The sequence below is a fragment of the Calonectris borealis genome, chromosome 11, assembly GCF_964195595.1.
Source record: "Calonectris borealis chromosome 11, bCalBor7.hap1.2, whole genome shotgun sequence".
Taxonomy (NCBI): Eukaryota; Metazoa; Chordata; class Aves; order Procellariiformes; family Procellariidae; genus Calonectris; species Calonectris borealis.
In genome coordinates, this window is record NC_134322.1 from 22,245,185 (window position 1) to 22,262,856 (window position 17,672).

General features: G+C 55.5%; 1 protein-coding gene across 1 annotated transcript in view; it reads right to left on the reverse strand.

Annotated features, from left to right (window-relative positions):
• The window catches only part of CCDC33 (coiled-coil domain containing 33), a 45,426-nt gene extending 34,698 nt beyond the window's left edge, over nucleotides 1–10,728 (reverse strand). The window contains 3 exon segments of the mRNA XM_075160521.1: nucleotides 8,291–8,467; nucleotides 9,580–10,040; nucleotides 10,419–10,728. Of these exon segments, the coding sequence (XP_075016622.1) occupies nucleotides 8,291–8,467; nucleotides 9,580–10,040; nucleotides 10,419–10,728 (948 nt within the window).
• Nucleotides 10,729–17,672: the final 6,944 nt, after the last annotated feature.

Genomic DNA, 17,672 nt, shown 5'->3' on the forward strand with positions numbered 1-17,672 from the left:
GCTAGCAATGGTTACAGCACGATAGTTAGCGAGGTGTTTTAATAGAAAATTCACGAGCAGTTAAGCTAAGTAAAGCTCAGCAGGAGAACAAAACATTTCAAAAATAGAAGGCGTGAACAATGCCAGGCTTTGCAGGCAACCGGTACCCGAAACCCTCAGCAAGGCTGTGATTAACTACCGAAAAAAACCCAGTCACTATTCAAAGCCAGGAGAAAATTCAGTATTTCTTCTAGAAAGGAGCGTGCCTGCGGTTCCAGGTAGAGCCTACGCTTGTTTTTCAGCTCTCTTACTCAGTGGGAAGCAAAACTTCTCCATCCCTGCCAAGCCAAGTGCTCTCAGCCAGGAGTTTGCAACTTGTAGCTTGCGGAGGCAGAGAAAAAATAAAGTTCCCATGTCCCCAAGGGTCTCAGCTGGGGACACCACACGTTTAAAACATTTTGAGGTCCCCTGGAGCATCACCGACTCCTGCAGAGCATCCCGAGCATCTCACACAATCCACTGCCCTGATCCCACGCAGCACCTTAACCCCAAGCTACCCTTAAAGCATCCATAATGATGATTATTAATTATTCCCACTGCAATGTTGGGGGGAGGTTGATTAACGGTGCCTGAGCTGCCATCCTCGTAATTTGTTTTTCTATCAACTCTTTATCATCTCGAAAGCAGCATCGGGGCCCAGGCAGCTCCTCTACAGCAACGTTCAGCCAAGATTAAATTGCTTCTGGCTGCGGGCTGACAAGACATAAATAGCCTCAAGGGCCCGGCGTTTAGTTCGGGGAGGGCAGCCCGGGCTGGGAGCCAGCGGGGACCTCCAGGCATGGCACTGCAGCGGGGCAGGGGCTCCTCCATCCCGGCTCGGCCCCTGCCCGCGGCTGGGGCCTGGAGCTGCATTTTCCCCCTTGTGGAAGGTCGGTGCTTGCAGGATGCTCCTTCAATTTTGATTTCTCCAGCGCGTTGGACAGCACAAGAGTAGAGATGGGCGCCTGGGGCTGTACCGCTCCATCGTTCACCTCCTGAACCCCAAACACAGTCCTGCCAGTGCTCCGTGGGACGATGCACCGCTGCTCTGCAGGAGAAGACACCAGTCTACCATGGAAGGACTAGGACCCTCCTGGTCCTTCGTAGCGAGCCCCACAAGCCCCCCCAGCCAAGAGCGATGCTGCCACGGGAGCGGGGATCCGCTCCTCCGCGGTGGGAGCATTTGCAGTCCCGAGCTCCTCCCTGCCCCTGGCAATTTATGAGCGGCTGTTGGGAACATGTCAGCTTTATCCTCCTCCTGAGACTTCATAAAATAATAGTAGGCTCCATGAGCGAAGATGGACTGGGGCTGGTGTGAGTTTTCCTACGTGATGTCTCCCCAGGCTCCTTTCAAACCTCCTTACGGCAGCTAAACACCGGCAAGCCGCTTCCCCTCCCCTGGCAGCCGAGAGGAGGGGAAATAAAGTGCCACTTGGCTTTAAACAAGCAGCAGGATGAGGCCACAGGTGACACCTCCAGCGCTGTGCCCTGGGGGGGTCTGAACATGAGGTAGGAGCATGGCCAGGACATCCCGGAGCCAGCCAGGACATGCCGGAGCCAGGCCAGCCCGAGGATGCTGGGTCTCCCTTGGGACATCCTAGCAGATCCAGCCACCTCTCAGGGCTGGACCTCAGGGCTCTGGGATGGAAGAGCACGCCAAGAGCCCCCGGGACACCGCAGAGCAGCTCCTGCTAACCAGGGCAAGCAGCCAGCTATCGGACGATCGGCTCCGTCATGGGCAGCAAGCAAGCAGGCACTTCTGGGCACAGCGGAACTTGGGGAGGGGGATTTTACGTCATCAGGCAGCAAAATGGGGTGAAATAGGGGCTTACAGGCCACCAGCAGCCCAGCAAGGACACGGCGGCTGATGGGTGAGCGGATGCAGCTGCTTCGCCCGGACCAGCCTCCTCCCAACATGCTGCGCAAGGGACAATTTAGCATCCTGAATTCCGGGTTTTCTAGCGGGGGGAGACGCGTTGCAGCCCGGCTGCACCGTGCCCTTGCTGTCCCCACGTCCCCAGGCTCCGCGTCGGTCCCCGCAAGCCCTGGCTGTTAGGGTACAACGTGACATCCCACATCCGTATGGATTTGCACCCCCCCCCCGCAAGCATGACGGCTCCTCGTCTGTCTGCCCCGCTCTCCAAAGCAACCGGAGCCTCGGCGCTAATCAGATTTGAGGCTGTGAAATCTCATTTGAGTCTCTATTAATGCATAGCTGGCATGACACAGGCCCCGGCCTGTCTCCAATGAGGAAAACAAGGAAAGCCATCTAGCTGGGAAAAATGCATCTCCCGGAACAAGCTCGGGGGAGCCGGCCAAACGCAATTACAGTTAAAAGGAAGATTAAAACAGTATCAGCACTCTTCTTCCTCCGACCCCTGCTCCCACCCGTCGGAGAGGAGCACCGAGCTGCACCGATGGGCATTCCCAGCACCGGGGTCCTTCAAGCAGGGCTTGCAGGTGTTTGCAGGGTGCAATTGCAGCAGAACGCTGCCCCTTCAAAGCAAAGGGCTTTTGCACGATGCCACGATCTCCCTGCATCGACGGCAGGCGCGTGGGCTCGTCCACAGTTTGCTGATGCAGCACGGGGAGGTGTTATCCTGCTGGGTCCAGCCGCGGGTGCTTTCTTTCTCTTTGCTCCTACACCGCTGAGGTTTTGCTCCCCGATGCCTTGGAGCTGCGTGGCATGGGATGGAAGGAGAACACAGCCCCGTTATAACGACACCTACAATTAGCATCTGATGGAGAAGCCCTTGCCCTTGAAAAATAGCTTCTAGGGTGACACAGAGGTGGGTGCGCAAGGCAAGGAACAGCCATCCGCTTCCCAAATGAAAGGAGCCGGTTTCCATTTCTAGGAGCTAGCAAGCGTATCCTCCCCCCTGCAAAGGCTCTAGACTCTGGCAAGCGCAGCTCAAAACACAGCCCTAAGATAAACAGCCATATGGTTGGAGAACTTCAGCTCCACCGACAGCCCGAGGCAGCCCGAGCTCGTTTTTTGAAGCAAACCCAATTGTATTACAAGGGGTATTTCCCAACACCTTCACGCAGCTGGTTCAAACCACCCTCCAAGGAAAAAAGAAAAACACCCGAGCGGTTAAAGCCCTTTAGTAGATCCCCAGCAAAACAAAAGCGAGAGGAAGAAAAGCCACGCAGGAAAGCAAACACTGTTTTATTCATCGTTTCATCCTGCCAGCCTCAGCCCTCCCCGCTGCTCCAGTAACCCCCGTTGCTGCGGGCAGACACCACTGCTCTGCTCCCATTTCCCAGTCAGCAGCAAGGACGGGGGGATTTTTTTCCTTGGATTCAGGCTGAGCTTCATATATTCTTCTTATTATTATTTTTAAGCAAGTTGTTTCCTCGAGGGGACCCTGCGGGAGCTCATTAGAGATCACAGGGCGGTTTCGGGGCGCCGGGAGGGAGGATGCTCTCCCCATCGGCACGCAGGGATGCTGACTCCGAGCCGATTTCCCCGGGGAGCCCATTGCCGCCGGCTGGGAATCCCTTTGGGCTAAAAATTGCCAAATTCATTTTCCTTCCATTTATGTAGAAAACTCCCAATTCACCTGTCAAATAATTAAATGGGCCAGCAGCCCAGCACCGCCTCGTCTGCTCCATTAGGAGAGTTTTACACTTTCTATATTTATCAGTGGCACCAGTGCAATTTCCTCCCCCCATCTCTCAAAATGGAGCAATTTTCTCTTTTTAACCCCATTTGCTTTTCTCATCAAGGCAGTTATTTGACACTTAAAGGGACATGATGACTTAAATTGCAGGAATTAAAGCTAGCAGCCACTCCTCCTGCCTGCGCTTCCTCTCAGCATCCGAAGAGTTTGTGCTTTACAGACAAGCAAATCGAGAAGCAGCTTGGAAAACCTCTTGAGGATCCGTCTTCTCCATCCGAGAAGATTTTTCTCCATTTTAGCTAAGAAAATGTGAATTGCCACTCTGCACTGACCCATTTCCGTGCCAAATCTCCACCCGGCCAGGGAGAAACACGCGGAGAACGGGACTTTTGGACCAAGCTGGGCAGCCTCCGCTCCCCAACGTGACGATAGGGGATATCACCTCCTTGCAATACATCACTAGGAACATGCATTTTCATACCCCAAAAAAATCATCTTTCAGTAAATCAGAGCTATGCAAGCAGCACCCCAAAGCCATTTGCCTCAGGTCCCTTTTTGCTCCCGGCTCCCTCCGGCACGGAGTGGGGATGATCAAGGGATGCCGAGAGCCGGGCCGCTGCGGGAGGAAGGCGAAGTCCCCGATGAACCCGTCAAGGCGCGCTCCTCCCCGGGCTGACGGCTTTTCAAAGCCCTACAAATTGCTCGCCGGAGCGGTGTTATTCATCTCGCCCGTGTCCTGGGATGAGCCCTGCCGGCAAAGTTTGTTTTTCAGCCTCATTGGGCTTTCGGTGAGTGGAGGCAGCTCCAGCCCCTCACCCCGGTGTCGGGGTGGCAGGCTGTGGAGAAGGGCTGGACCCCTGCCACCCTCCCTGTGACAGCCGCTGTCATCAGGACGAGTGATGGATGAGCCGGCCGGGGGACAGACAGGAGACACACGCCATCCATCACCCGCTAACAGAGACCTCTGCCCCAGCCCTGCCGCTCCAGCGATGGGAAGACAGAAGCTTTTATCCCCCAGCATCGCTCAGCGAGATGGGGCACATCACAAGGGCATCCGCATCCCGGCGCAAGCATCCGCATCCCGGCGCAAGCATCCGCATCCCGGCGCAAGCATCCTTGCCCTGCCCCTGCAGCCCTGCTCCCCCTACCACTGCAGACGGACAGAAATGCAATGCCTCAGCCCCAAACCACCCCTCGGCACAGCCAGACGGTTGAGCCAGGCTTGCAAACGGGTCTGAGTTTGATTTGAAGCATTCGGGAGAGGCCAGGGCTGGGCTCTACTCCCCACCGAAAAGCAGCAGAGCTAGCAAGTTAATTCACTTCACAGCCTGTCATCCACATCGGACCGGTGGGGAAAGGACTCCCAAGGTACCCCCTGCATGCATTAAGGAAGCCGCAGCCTGAATTCCCCCAAAAAGGGGCCAAAATTAGTCCAGCTGTGGCTCAGACTCCGCCAGGTCCCTGTGCCTGAAACACACTTGGTGCTTGAGGAGCCACCGCTTTACTTTCTGTATCCTGTTTAAAAAATAAAGGTGATCCTTATTCCTGGGGAACTTCTTTGCTCATCCCTGTGATTTACGTTCCACCAAGTCACTTCGCACCCGCGCACGTTTTGCTAGGGAAGCTGTTCAGCTCCATGGGGAATCCACGGGGATAAAGCACAGCGTAAGCGGAGCCAGGAGCTGTTTTGGTCCCATTTTTCAGACCTGTTGAAGCTCCGCAAGTCACAGCTGGCCTTGCGCGGCGTGGATGGGGTGTGCTTACCACAGGAAGCACCAGCTGCCTCTCACCCAGCTGCCTGATACCCCTGCGCTCTTGCAGCCTGGTAAACAAGCGAGACCGAGCGGGAACACAAGCTGTGTGCAAACCCATTTGTTTGATGCAGAATGGTTGCGATTCCTTGTACCCTGACAGCAACAGATTGCTGTTTTGGGATGGGCGCCCTCGCTGCCAGCTGGTCTAGGGAGACTGGAAACAAACCATCTTCTGTGGGCTTGCAACCAAGTCCAACTGCCAAGGAGATCTCCAAAAGCTGGCTCCTTCCCCCCCAGCACCACGTAGACCTGCTGGGAGTGAAATGGGAATTGTTCCCGGAGGAAGGGACCGGCTTCTGCTGACCTGGGGGCTGATTCCCCTTAACCGAGCCCTGTGCTCTGCTGCAAAGTCCCCAGGGGTCCTGGTGAGCCCAGTCCCCTCTCCTCCATCCCCACCAGGCTGGGGGAGGAGGTGTCCCTGGGGCTGACAGCTCCAAGGCTCAACCTCAGCCATCCCAGCGACTGAGACATCACCCATGGCACGTTATCGACCTGCTCGGTGCTGTGCCCAGATCCTGGGACAATTAGGGAGCCGTCTGACCCTGCAACACGCGCGCAGCATTTGAACAGCCAGCAGAGCCTCCCGCTTCATGCCTAGGAATACATTATCCGCAGGTTGCAGTGAGATGAGAAAATCATTATCCCCGTGCCTTGGCCTTTCGGGTGGAGCTCAGCACCCATCCATCACCCCCACCATCCTGCAGATGAGATGCTCGGCACGGAGGCAGTGTCAAGGAGCTGGTACCCCACTGGGATGCGCCCGCATGTCTTTGCCATTTGGGAAAGCAAAACAGATGGACACAATATCCCAGCATCCAGATTTCTCAGCACAGCGGTCCAAGCGGCAGCCCTGCGATGGAACTCCTCATCCCTCTGAAGTTGCCCCTCTCCGTGCCCCGGCATTACTGACTCCCCAAACTATTGATCACCCAAGTCCTGCTTGAATTTAGGAAGATATTTAGGCTCTCAAACTTCAGTTTAGGGTTCAACTTCACCAGGCACCGCAGGATCAACATGTGATGCTTCGCGATGCTCAGGTTTGGACCATCAAGAGCCAAAACAGCTCCAGACTGACAAGCAACTCCCATAGCTTCAGCTTGCTCCGGGCGGCAGCATCCCAGGAGTGCTTTTGGAGATTAAAACTCCCGCCCAGCTCCACCTGGTCCATCCCCCTTCCCCATAAGCCAGCACAACTCAACCACCCTCCAACACATTTTCCATCACTCCAGCCCTCCCAGGAGGGCGGGCAGCCAACATCCCCCCGCCTCTCAGCTTTTAATTTTTAAATAAAACCCATCCTGGCAAATACTTGCTGGGTGACATCAGCAGCAGGTGATTTATTGCATTCCCTCCGGGGGCCCAGGAGCAAAATTGCATTTGCTAATGCCTCGCCTTACGCCCCTGGCCTGGCTCCGCAGCATCTCACTCTGCATCCCAGCTGATTGCTATCGATTTCCGCAGCTCGAAAGAGTTTACATCTAGATGTTTGCTGAGCAAACTCAATCAGGCCTCGCTAATAAGCATTTCTGGCCAGTAAATTTTCTGCTGATTGGGGTGGGGATAGCACATCCACTTGAAAATCAAAAGAGGCCAAGTGCTGCAAAGGGTGAGGAGTTGCTCCAGGGTCCTGAGGGTTTGCAATGCTCAGCATCCTGTGCAAGGAGCGGGCGGCTGCCCTGGAGAGGTGCTGAGCAGCTCAGCAGGGCTCGAGCACCCCATAACTCCTGTGAAATATATGGATCAAGTGCTCCAAAGCCATCAGCCTCACATTTATCCTGTACAAAGGAAAGAGCCAAGGCACGAAGGCGTCCTGCAGCCCTGCAGCAGCAGGTAGCCCCGTGCAGGGCACACCACAGGGGAGAGGGATCCCAACCCAATTTTTACCCAACAGCCACACCAACGTAGTCACCAGGACCAAGAAGCACATGTCCAGCATTGAGGACATCCTTGTGACTGCACCCCGGATACAAGCCACCACCCGTGGAGTCCCTTGTCACCTCTGCACTGCAGAAACCCTTAGCTGGGGGGATGAGTAAGGGCTGCCAGCCCCATCCCTGAGGCAGCGGTGGCCCAGAGGCTGCAGAAGACCTTGCCATCAAGCCCACCATCTCCAGCTCTCCCACCAGCCCAGCTGGAGGACACGAGGGACTCCCTGGAAGGAGAAGAGAGCCCAGAGGATGCCTGGGGAGGGTTCATGAGATCAATCCCATCTCCAGTGCTGTAATCCAGCTTTCTCAAGCAATGTTTTCACAGGTGTATGAGACACCTCTGAGAGCAACACAGACAGCTTCATCAACGGATGTGTTATTCTTACAGCGAGATGCAGGAAATGGAGCCCCTGGGGGAAGAGTTGTCTTTTTTCCCTTTATTTAGACAGCTTTTAACATGACTAAGGAAAGAGAAATGCAGCCTCTCGGACTGTGTTAGCCCTGCCCTATGGTTTCTGCAGTTTTTAGAAGTCTAGATTTGAGCTGCAAGACGAAACATTTAAGATGTGTCAGCCCCAGATGCCCGCCGTCGGCATTTTAAGAGCTTCTAGGTGACACCATCCACTGCCTGGGCAGGCCAGCTTGCAGGGCTGCCTTTCGGTACTAGAAATGCAAAATTTTGATGTCTCATTCCCCCATCCCCACGACCAGGCTGGGAACGCAATGGCCTGGGAGCAGGAGCAGTGCTGGTACCCAAGGTGAGCTGGGGACAGGATGGAGGTGGCCATGTCCCCTTGCACCCTTCCATCTCCTCTCCAGCACTGCAAAGCACTAACGGGAAGCTACTATGAATAATAACGTTTTGTTATTTATTTAGGACGGTGTCTTCTCCACCGGCTGCACTCACCTGCACCAGCGAGGAGGCCAGATCCAGGCTGTAGCCTGGCAAGGAGAGGTGGAAGCTGCTGACGCTCGGCACAGCAGGGACAGGTACCGAGGAAGAGGAGGAGGAGGAAGGATGCTCGCCTGCTGAGTCACCCAGGAGCTCCGGGGAGGAGCTGAGTGCAGGGTCAGCCCACAGCCTCTGAGGGTAAAAAAAAAAAGGGTTTTGAAGACCCAGCTTTGGGCTCCAGCACCCCTTTCCCTGTCCCACCAGTATCCCCCATAACACATCCCCCCCCATCCCAAGGAGACCCCCTGCATCCCAGCTCCATCCTCTAACACTTGAACTCAGGACCTCACCCTTCAAGGGCAGAACTTTTATAAGAAATAAAAAAAAAATCCCAACTAAAACAGCCATAACCACCCCAACAATGTTTATTTTAGACTTAGAGACCCCCACACACACATCCCTAGGGATTGCTCCTCCACAACCCCAACTGCCTCAGGAAAAACAAGAAAAGAACAAACCTATTCTCATTTTAAAAATTATCTTATTAATAAGATTTTTAGCAGCCCAGCCCTCCCTCCATCCTTTATAGGGAGCACCTGCCCAGCTCCCAGCTGCCTCTGATGGGCACCGGCTGCTCCCAGCCCTTAAAAGAGCAGGGCAGAGGAGGGCAGAGGGATGCTGGGGAGCTTTGTCCTTCCTGGGGGGGTTGGGGTCTCTGTTGGAGGGGCTGCCCTGCCCTCAGGAGGGTGAGGGGGATTCAGGTGGGTTAAGCAGGTAGGTTGGAGGTTCTGGTTCTGCTCCAAGTGCTGTGGGTGAGGTTTGGAGCAAACTGTAGGTCTTGTACTTGGTTAATATTGTGTTGGACTGGGGTGGGCAGAGCCAGGTGAATACCCCATAAAGGATCTGTTCCTACAGCTCTGAGCATGGTTTGGCTGTAGGACCCTCTTTACTGGCTTTGCTTGGGTGGTTGCTGTCTCACCAAGACCCTGCCTGCACCTTGAGCTTGTCCCAGTTTGCTCCTGTCCTGGACAAAGAGGGTCCCTAACTTTGGTGGCAGGCAGGGAAGAGGTACCAGGCTTCTACTCAGCAATGCTGGGGAATGAGGGAAGGGAAACTGAGGCAGGACTGTGCTGTTTACCAAAGACACCCCTGAAAGCCCCAGAGACCTCTCCCTTTTTGCTTTTATTCCAGCTGGTGCCTATGTGGGACCATCTAGCTAGGTCAAACCCTGTCCTAAGCAGACTGGTCTGCTCTTGTTTTGCTGGAGCATAGGATCTCTGGCCCCCAAATCTGGGTTCTCCTACCTCGGGGGAGCGGGCACGGCCCTCGGTGGGCAGCGAGTGGTAAGCAGACTCGGGTGTACGGAGCGAGCGGCTGGGGACGGGTATGTCCAGGGTTGGGGATGCAGGGGCTGTGCCTGCTGCTTGCTGGTCCTCCTGCTGGGTGCCGGGGGAGAGCGGTGGGGGTGAAGCCAGCGTGGTGGGTGGCCGGTGCTCGTGCAGGGTCGCGGTGAAGGCCAGCCGGCCGCAGTGCATCGCCGGCTGCTCGCTGCCCACCCGCAGCAAAGCCATCACCTCGCTGTAGCGGTACCAGTCCTCGTCCCTCCCAGCAGAGAGCTTCATCCGCGGCTGGTTGGTGCGGGGGTAGATGGCAAAGAAGGCTTCGCCCACCCGCCTGCTCCTCCTCATCCTCTCTGTCCTCCCGGGGAAGTGCAGGGCCTCGATGTGGAGCCGCACATCGTGGTTCTTGTCGTTCTTGCAGAAACCTGCCAGGAGCAGGAGGGGGGGGGGTGAAGCCTTGCTTAGGAGGGCTGGTGGTCCCAGGAGCATCTCCTGGGCTCCTCCATCAGCGGCCCTGGTTAGCTCTGCTCTGTGAACACTAGGAAATGGGTTATCCAGCCTGGATGCATCTAGACCTTGGCAGGGGGGGTGTTTGCAACACTGGTGGTGTTGGCCCCACTCTCCAAGCTGGACCTGCCCCATCCACCCCATTAAGCTCAGACAGCTTTGACCCTAGCTGGGGGGGCAAAGGTATGAGCATAGTATGGGGGTCCGCAAGCCTGAGACAGGCTGTGCTTGCTGCAGAGCTGAGCTCCTGGGTCACCTCTGCCACCAGCCCATCCCTGTGGCATCCAGCCTCTTACCTCTGGGCAGGGTGAAGGTGAATTTCCTCCTCTGGAAGGAGTAGATCTGGTTGAGGTCGCTCTGTTCGATGGTGTCGGTGGTGCCGGTGCTGCTCTGGACGACTTCCCCGCTGTTGATGCGGAGCTGGACACCAGCACCGGAGCCCTGCAGCAGTGGGTTCTCCACGGTGAGCCGCAGGGCGTAGCGGCCCTGCCGGTTAAACTGGGCACTGACCACCTCGAACTCAAAATCCAGGGTCTTTTCCTCAGCCTTCAGCCGGGAACGCTGCAGGGCCGGGGGTATGCGAGGCTCCCCTGCCTTGCCCGCCATGGGGACAGAGATGGGATCTGGAGATGAACCCTCCTTGATAGCAAAGACCTTGCAGATCTCTGCCCCGGAGCGAGCCCTCCTGGCAGCCTGGGGCAGGTTTCTGAGCTGAGCTGGTTCTGCTGCCACTCTCCCCTTCTCTCCAGTGGGGAAGGTGCCTGGGGGTGCCCCTGGGTATGTGTTGGCTTCACATCTCAGCAGGCAGCTTTCAAAGGCAGCAAAAAAAGGAAAAGAAATCCCTGTCCCTTCGGTGCTGTGGGGAGATGCTGAGAGCTTTCCTGCCCCTGTGCAATGGCAGGGACAGGGGCTTTGAAACTCCAGTTTGTTTGCTGGGAAACCAGGTAACTAGATGCGAAGCGGTGGCTGCCTTCCAGCAAACAGCCTGGGATATCCAGGGTGATGCTGAGTGATGCAACACGGACGTGTGTGTGCATACAGGGTGTGTGCATCCCTGCAGCGGGGAGTTGATGGCTCCTCGAGCCCTTTGCTTGGGAGATTCACCACAAAGGGGTTTGCTGGATGTTGCAGAGCCTCCAGGAGATGGTGGTGCAAGCCATGCCGGCTGCTCCCATGTGTTGCTGACCCCCATGGGACTATCCTGCTCCTCTGGCACCCATGGACTGTTTGGATCTCCTGCTGATGGGACCGGGCAGCCAAGCCTGCAGCTGCTTTTTGCTTTGTCTCTAAGGCAAGTTTTTAGCCGGGTTTGCTCCTGGAAGTGGCTCCCCACAGGGTCAGGCAAGCCAGGGGAGAGGAACGGGATGAGCCTGGGGAGCAGCGCTTGGCTGCTAGATCAGGTCCCAAAAGGAATAGGGGGCATTTGCCCACCTAATCCTAATGCCTGGTAACTTTGCAGGCAAGCCCAAGGCAGAAACTGTCTCTACAAAACAAGCAGTTGAAATGGTTCTGTGCATTTGCAGCTGGAGATGTGCATTTGCAGCTGGAGATGTGCATTTGCAGCCTGCCCGGGAGCTCGCTGGGCTTTGGGCACCAAGGGATCAACCCAGAGCTGGGATCTTGCTGCTGCAGCAAGGGCTGGGAATGCCCTGAGAGTCTCAGTGGGGCTGCAGAAGGGAAACTGGGGCTGGTGGGGTGCCTGCGTGTGGGTCGGGAGCCTTTCAGGGGTGATGTCCTGAGTCAAAGCGGGCTGCAAAGGGGTTTTGGACCAGCTCTGCTCTCCTCCAGCTCAGCATTACACGGGCTGCTCTTTCCTGCACAGGAGTATGTGATACTGGTTGGTGCAACTGGACCTGAGCTCCCTGTCTGCTAAGCCTGCCGCCAAGCCAGCTGAGCATCCAGAGCTTAGTCCCACCATGGATATTTTGGGACTGACATCAAGGGGGTTGATGGTCTGGGGTGGCCAGGGGCTGGAATGACACAGTCTGATTCTTCCTGGGAGCCCCCTGTCATATCTCATTCCCCCATTGCTGCTGAGAATAGCATGTTCCCACAGCTTTCGGGATGTTTCCAGTGAAACGTGAGCTGGAGCCGGGCTAGCAGATGGCCCTTCTCTAAGACAGCTCCGTGCTCCATATAAAAAGCCACATTCCAGTCTCTTCACGCTGGTGCAAGCTTGAAACAACAAGGTTATCCTCGGGGGGGGAGCGGGTTGGGGGATAAAACAGCATCTAAGACCCTGGAGCGTAAGACTTTTCTGCTTTTTTTTTTTTCTAGTATGGGAACAGCCCGGGGATCTGCAAGGCAGCCAGCCAAGACCTGTACTGAAATCACCGCCTCCAAGAATCCCTTTGGAAGGGTGCTTGGGCCATGGATGGACTCACTAAAAATAACTCCTGGTGTCTCACAGCTCCTTGCTGCTTCCAGGGAGGCCGATTGTACCTCCTGGTCTTTCCTCAGTTTCTCTTTGGGAAAGAAAAATACAGGTTGAGTCTTGCCTTGAAGCACCAATCCCTAACGCCGTTGGGTGTATTGAGGATGCTGCGGAGGTCAGGATGAGGACGGGAGGGAAATGGGTCATAATTCAGGAATTTTGGGGCACTGAGTTGGCTTTAAAGCAGAAGAAAAGGGTTCTCTAGGCTGTTAAGCTTGAGCTGCTGAAATGGAGGTGGGGGGTGGAGGCCAGCCAAGCCTGTTGGGAAGAGTGCTAATGTCTCCAGAGTGCTCAGGTATGCTGACGGCTGGATTGTTTCCTTGAGAGGGCTGAGAGCATAAATGCTTTTAATGCTGTTGGAGGGCTTGGTGGTTCTTTCCCCTGATAGCGGGAGACCGCTCGGTGCTCTCGAAGCAGAGCTGCGTTGGAGCAAGGTGCTCTCTCCCAGCCGAGAGCCTGGGGATGGCTTGAATTGAGTGCGTGATGCTGCTCCGAGTTGTTTCACCTACAAAATTATGGCAATCTGAGCTGCTACTCCCTTACGGAGATGTCACCGTCCTGCTTATCTGTGCAGCTGGGACTTGCTCCTGTCCCCCCCCTTGCACCCCCGTACCTTGGTGGGGACCCTGTGCCATTGAAGCTGGGCTCTGCTTCCCTGGGGCACAGGAGCAGGAGGAATCGTGGTGATCAAATTGGTGTATGTGTGAAGGATCCCGCCCCGGTCTTCAGCTCCCAAACGCTTCTGAAAGTTTCCTCTGCCTCAATTAAAACCCTGCCAGGCTTTAATGTGGGGAAATGGGAACTATTTCATCCTTAACTAGCCTGTTTAATTTCCTTCCCGCCCTTGTGCAAACACATTACGGAGCCACGCTAATGACAGCATCATCAAAGACTAATTTTCCCATAATCTAATCTAAGGCATTCATGCAGCGTTTTCCCAGCTGTACCAGAGGTGCACGTGCAGCAGGTCTGGAGGTGCCACCTCCATCGTGTTAAACCTGGGGTGAGACCCTCCCAAAACTAAATACCAATTTCCGTGGGAATGAGGTTGATTCATAGGACAGTGTGAGGTCTATTTATTTTGGCAGCCTGTGGATTTTTGTTCTGTAAAACGAAAGGTGGCCTTTGATGGCTGGAGTTCTTGCCTGTGTAATGAGCTCAAGGTTTGGGGCTGAAAAGCTGGGTAATAGTGATGAGAGCTGGGTGTTTTGGCCAAAGGTGGGTTCCTGCTGTCCTTAGCGATCTTCTTCCACGTAAGAGTCCTGTCCCTAAGGGAATGGGTGCTCATGGCCACAGTGATTTGTTCGTGGCTGCTGAGTTGCACATGAATCTCCATGCCCCTGCTCCAGCACCTTAGCCAGTTTTACAAGATAAAACAGGCTCAGAGCATCAATGCATACAAGGAGAGGACGCTTCTTCTCCAGGAGCAGAAAAGGGATTTGGGAGAGACCTCATGGTGTGGGGCAGGGGCCAAGGATGCGTGTAGTGAGGGGCTCGTGGTGCCGGAGGGTCTCTGCACCCTGCAGCTGCTGCTCAGGACTGGGAGAGGTGTAAGGAGCAGGAAACCCATCCCATCTCCACGCTTATCCAGCGCAAGCACCAGCATCTGGGGATGCCACCGAGCTCCTGGTTCACCCGCACCTTGCAGGGCTCTTCCCAGCCTGGTCCCTGCTGCCCGAGGAGAGGACAGCAAACCTCGGCAAGGCTGGGTGGGAACTGCCCGTCCAAGGCTTGCGGCTCGTTTCCCAACAGCCATTTTTGAGTCGAAAATGCCAAACTGCTGGAATACCAACTTTTTTGCAGGGCATTAGAGTGCCTTGAGATGTTTTGGTAGCAACAAAGCCTGTTGTGAACCTATACAACCATCACTTTGCTAGGATCAGGATGGACATCACTGGAATATTTTTGTCTGGGGGGGGGTGGTGGGGGAAAAACCCCTGTGACTCAAGTTCAGCCTCGTCCCCTCTCTGCTGGCCCTTTCCCAGTCCCTCAGCGCTCCCAGGAAGCACCTTTGGGAACGGACAGCAGCATTTCTGATTTAAAAACAACCCCAGGGAGGGGGGGAAAAAAAACCCGCAGGTCATTTTGTTCACCATTGCCACAAGGTTTTGGCTAAAAATTAAACTAAATCTTCAACCTTGATTAATTTTCCTTTGCTTCACTTGCTGTCACGTGTGTGTATTTGTCCAAATTATATTCTTTTTTTTTTTTGTAGGTTGCTGTCTCCTGGACAAAGTGTAGCCGGTGGGAAGGAGCAGATGGATAAGGACAGTGTGGCAAAGCTGCCTGTTCCTCCCAGCTGCCTGCACCCACCCCTGGGGCAAAGCATCGCCCAGTTTGCACCCCGAGATGTTTTGCATCCCTTTCCCGCCTCCTCCAGGCTGTTTCCCACTGCTGTGGGACCGTCATTTTGCACCCATGGCACTTGCTGTGTAAGCTCTGGGCAGGATGCGGCCATCTCTGAGGAGCTGCAGGGAGGATGCCGTGGTGGTGGTGTCCCCAAACCAGGGACACTTGTCCCCAAGTTTGCACCAACCCAAAACTTCCTTTCCCTGTTCCCAGCCCTCCCAAGTTGCACTGGGTGGGGACAAAACCAAATAAATCTTGCAAGATTTGGGCAAAGGATTGGGCTGAACTGATTTACACCAGTGAGGAGCTGGTCCTTTGGTTTACCCCAGGAGGAAGCAGAGATGTTTGCATCCCGTGGCGGGGGGACACAGCAGCATCTCAGTCCCTGGGCTTCCCCCTAAATCTCGGCACGGGGAGGGGTGGAGGGAGCAGCTAAAACCCAGCTGAGCTGGCGGAGAGCTGGGGAAGAAGGGGGCTGGGTCAAGCTGCCTCCTCTCCCGAAAAGCTCTGCCTAATCAAAGGGAGAACCAGAGCACGGGGTTGGTTGTTTTTAATTTTCTAAACCCCAGGGTGGCCCCCAGCCAAGGCCTCCTGGCGATGGAGGGGATAAAGTTCCCTGAGCCACCGCAAGCCTCCGCTCGCTCGCCGGTGCTCTGAACTTTGCCTTTAAGCTTGCATGGCCGCATCCGCGCCGGGCTCCCGCGAGCGGATGCTTTAGACCCCGCTTAGCAAGGCCACGCTTCTCCCGAGACCCCCATCAAGCAAAACCTCTGGGTGCCTTGCAAGGAGGTCGCTGGTTGGAAGAAGGTAACTTTTTTTTTTTGGGCTTCTTTCCTCCTTTTTTCCCCCCTTCTTTTTGTCGTCACTTCTTGCAAACTTGGTGTCGCGGGGGAAGCTGGGCTTAACGAACCCACAGAGTTGATTGCTCCAGGTTGTAACTGCGAGCTTCAATCTGCAGCCCCTTTGCTTACGGTGGGGTAAATCCTGCTCGGGGGGTGCAGGAGTCTCAAAAAAATCCAAGCTCTGCCCTTCAGCAGGGATTTCACCTCTCTTTCGGGAAGCAATCCCGGGGGGGGGCTTTTCCTGGGAGATGCTCGCTCCCTCCCAGTATCAGAGGAGCCGAGATTATGGGGTACTCTGCCCTGAACCCCCCCCAGCGCCGCTTTCTGTGCTGATACATGACTTTGTCAGCAGGTTTCGGTGCAATCCTGCAAACTCCTGACTTTTCCCCTTCGCCGGCTTGCGGGGGGGGGGGCTTCGTGTGCAGCAGGTGCCACTGCCTTTCCTTTGAAACGAAGGAGGGGGGGCTCAGGAGCCTAAAAATAACCTTAAACAGCCTCCTTGGCTTAAATGTTTAAGCTGCCTTTGCTTTTAAAATGCAAAAGGGGCTTCTCCTTTGGCTTGCTGATGTGTTTATGATCTCTGCGGTGGATTTATTATCTGCAGGCTCCAGCTTTGCAGAGGAAAGGGGCTGTGAAGAGCCAGCCAGGCTGCTGGGCTCTCCCCAGGGTGGTGGAGGTCGGGGTGCAGGAGGGATTTGGGGGAGAAGGGGGTTGATTCGGATGAGAACTGGCCTCGCTATGTCTGAGCTGGGAGGAGGGAGGAAAATGCTGGATGGGATGAAAAACTTCCTCCGGACCTTTCCCTGCCCCGGGCAGGGGCTTTCCTGAGAGGATGAGGAGAGCCTTGGGCTGGGGTGCAGGGAGTTCATCAGCCACCGGGCTTCCCGCATCAGCTCACCAGTGCAACGAGTTCAGCGTCCTCAGTCCCCTGAGAGCCTGTCCCGGGGGAAGAGTGGGCAGTGATTTTTCCAGAGGTCCCAGCCTCCAGCTGGATGGTCCGGGGTGTGCGTGGGCTCCTCGGCACTTGTGTTTGGAGAATTTGGGGGCAGCATGAGATCATCACACAGAAAAAAAGCTCTGCTTTTCCAGAAAGATGATCAAAGTCTGCAAAAAGCTCTGGGCAAGGGCTGGCCAGGGCATCTTTGGTGCTTGGAGGGCTCCAAAATCACCGGTGGAGGAAAGGGATGGGACCGACTGTCCCCTTGCTCTTCCTAGCTGAGCACAAGCGGCTGCAAACCAACTTCTCTCATCTCATTTTGGGGCCGGGACACTGAGTTCGGAGGACTTCGGGGGCTGAAGTCGGCTGGCTTGGCTTGTGCTGAAGTGAGACCGGACTTTGCCTCTCCGAGCATCAGCTGAAGCTGCTAAATCCACCTTTGGGAATGAGCATCTCATGAGCTGGGTCACCAGCTCTCCTCCTGATGTCCTCCGAAGCCATCCCCGTGTTACCTGGCTTTGCGGGACCAGCCCAGCAGCCACCAGTGCGGCTCCTGAATGGCAATTGAATTAGAGGAGATCTCGCTTAAACAACTCTTCCCCCCCCTCCCGCCCCCGGCCCAAGGGCTCCCTGAACAATCGTGAAATGAGATCTTTATCATTTTTATTAAAAGCTGTACACAAGGCATCACCATTAGGCTGGATGGGAGGAGGGAAGGGGGGTAATTCCCCTATGGCTCCCCTCTTCTCTTCCCCCCCAGTTTAATTCATAGTGGTGGGATGCAAAAGCTCCCCGGAGAGTGATGGATAGCGGGAAATGAAGAATATGAAGGAGCTTTATTGAACCCATCAATCTCGGGCGAGGCTGCTGCGATCAAAGGCCCAGCCTGTTTCGGCAGGGGTTATGCGGAGGAGCAAAGAGATCAGGTTTCGGGGAAACGCAGGGCACCGAGGGGCTGCGAAACCGGCAAGTTCCTGGCTCGGCCCCG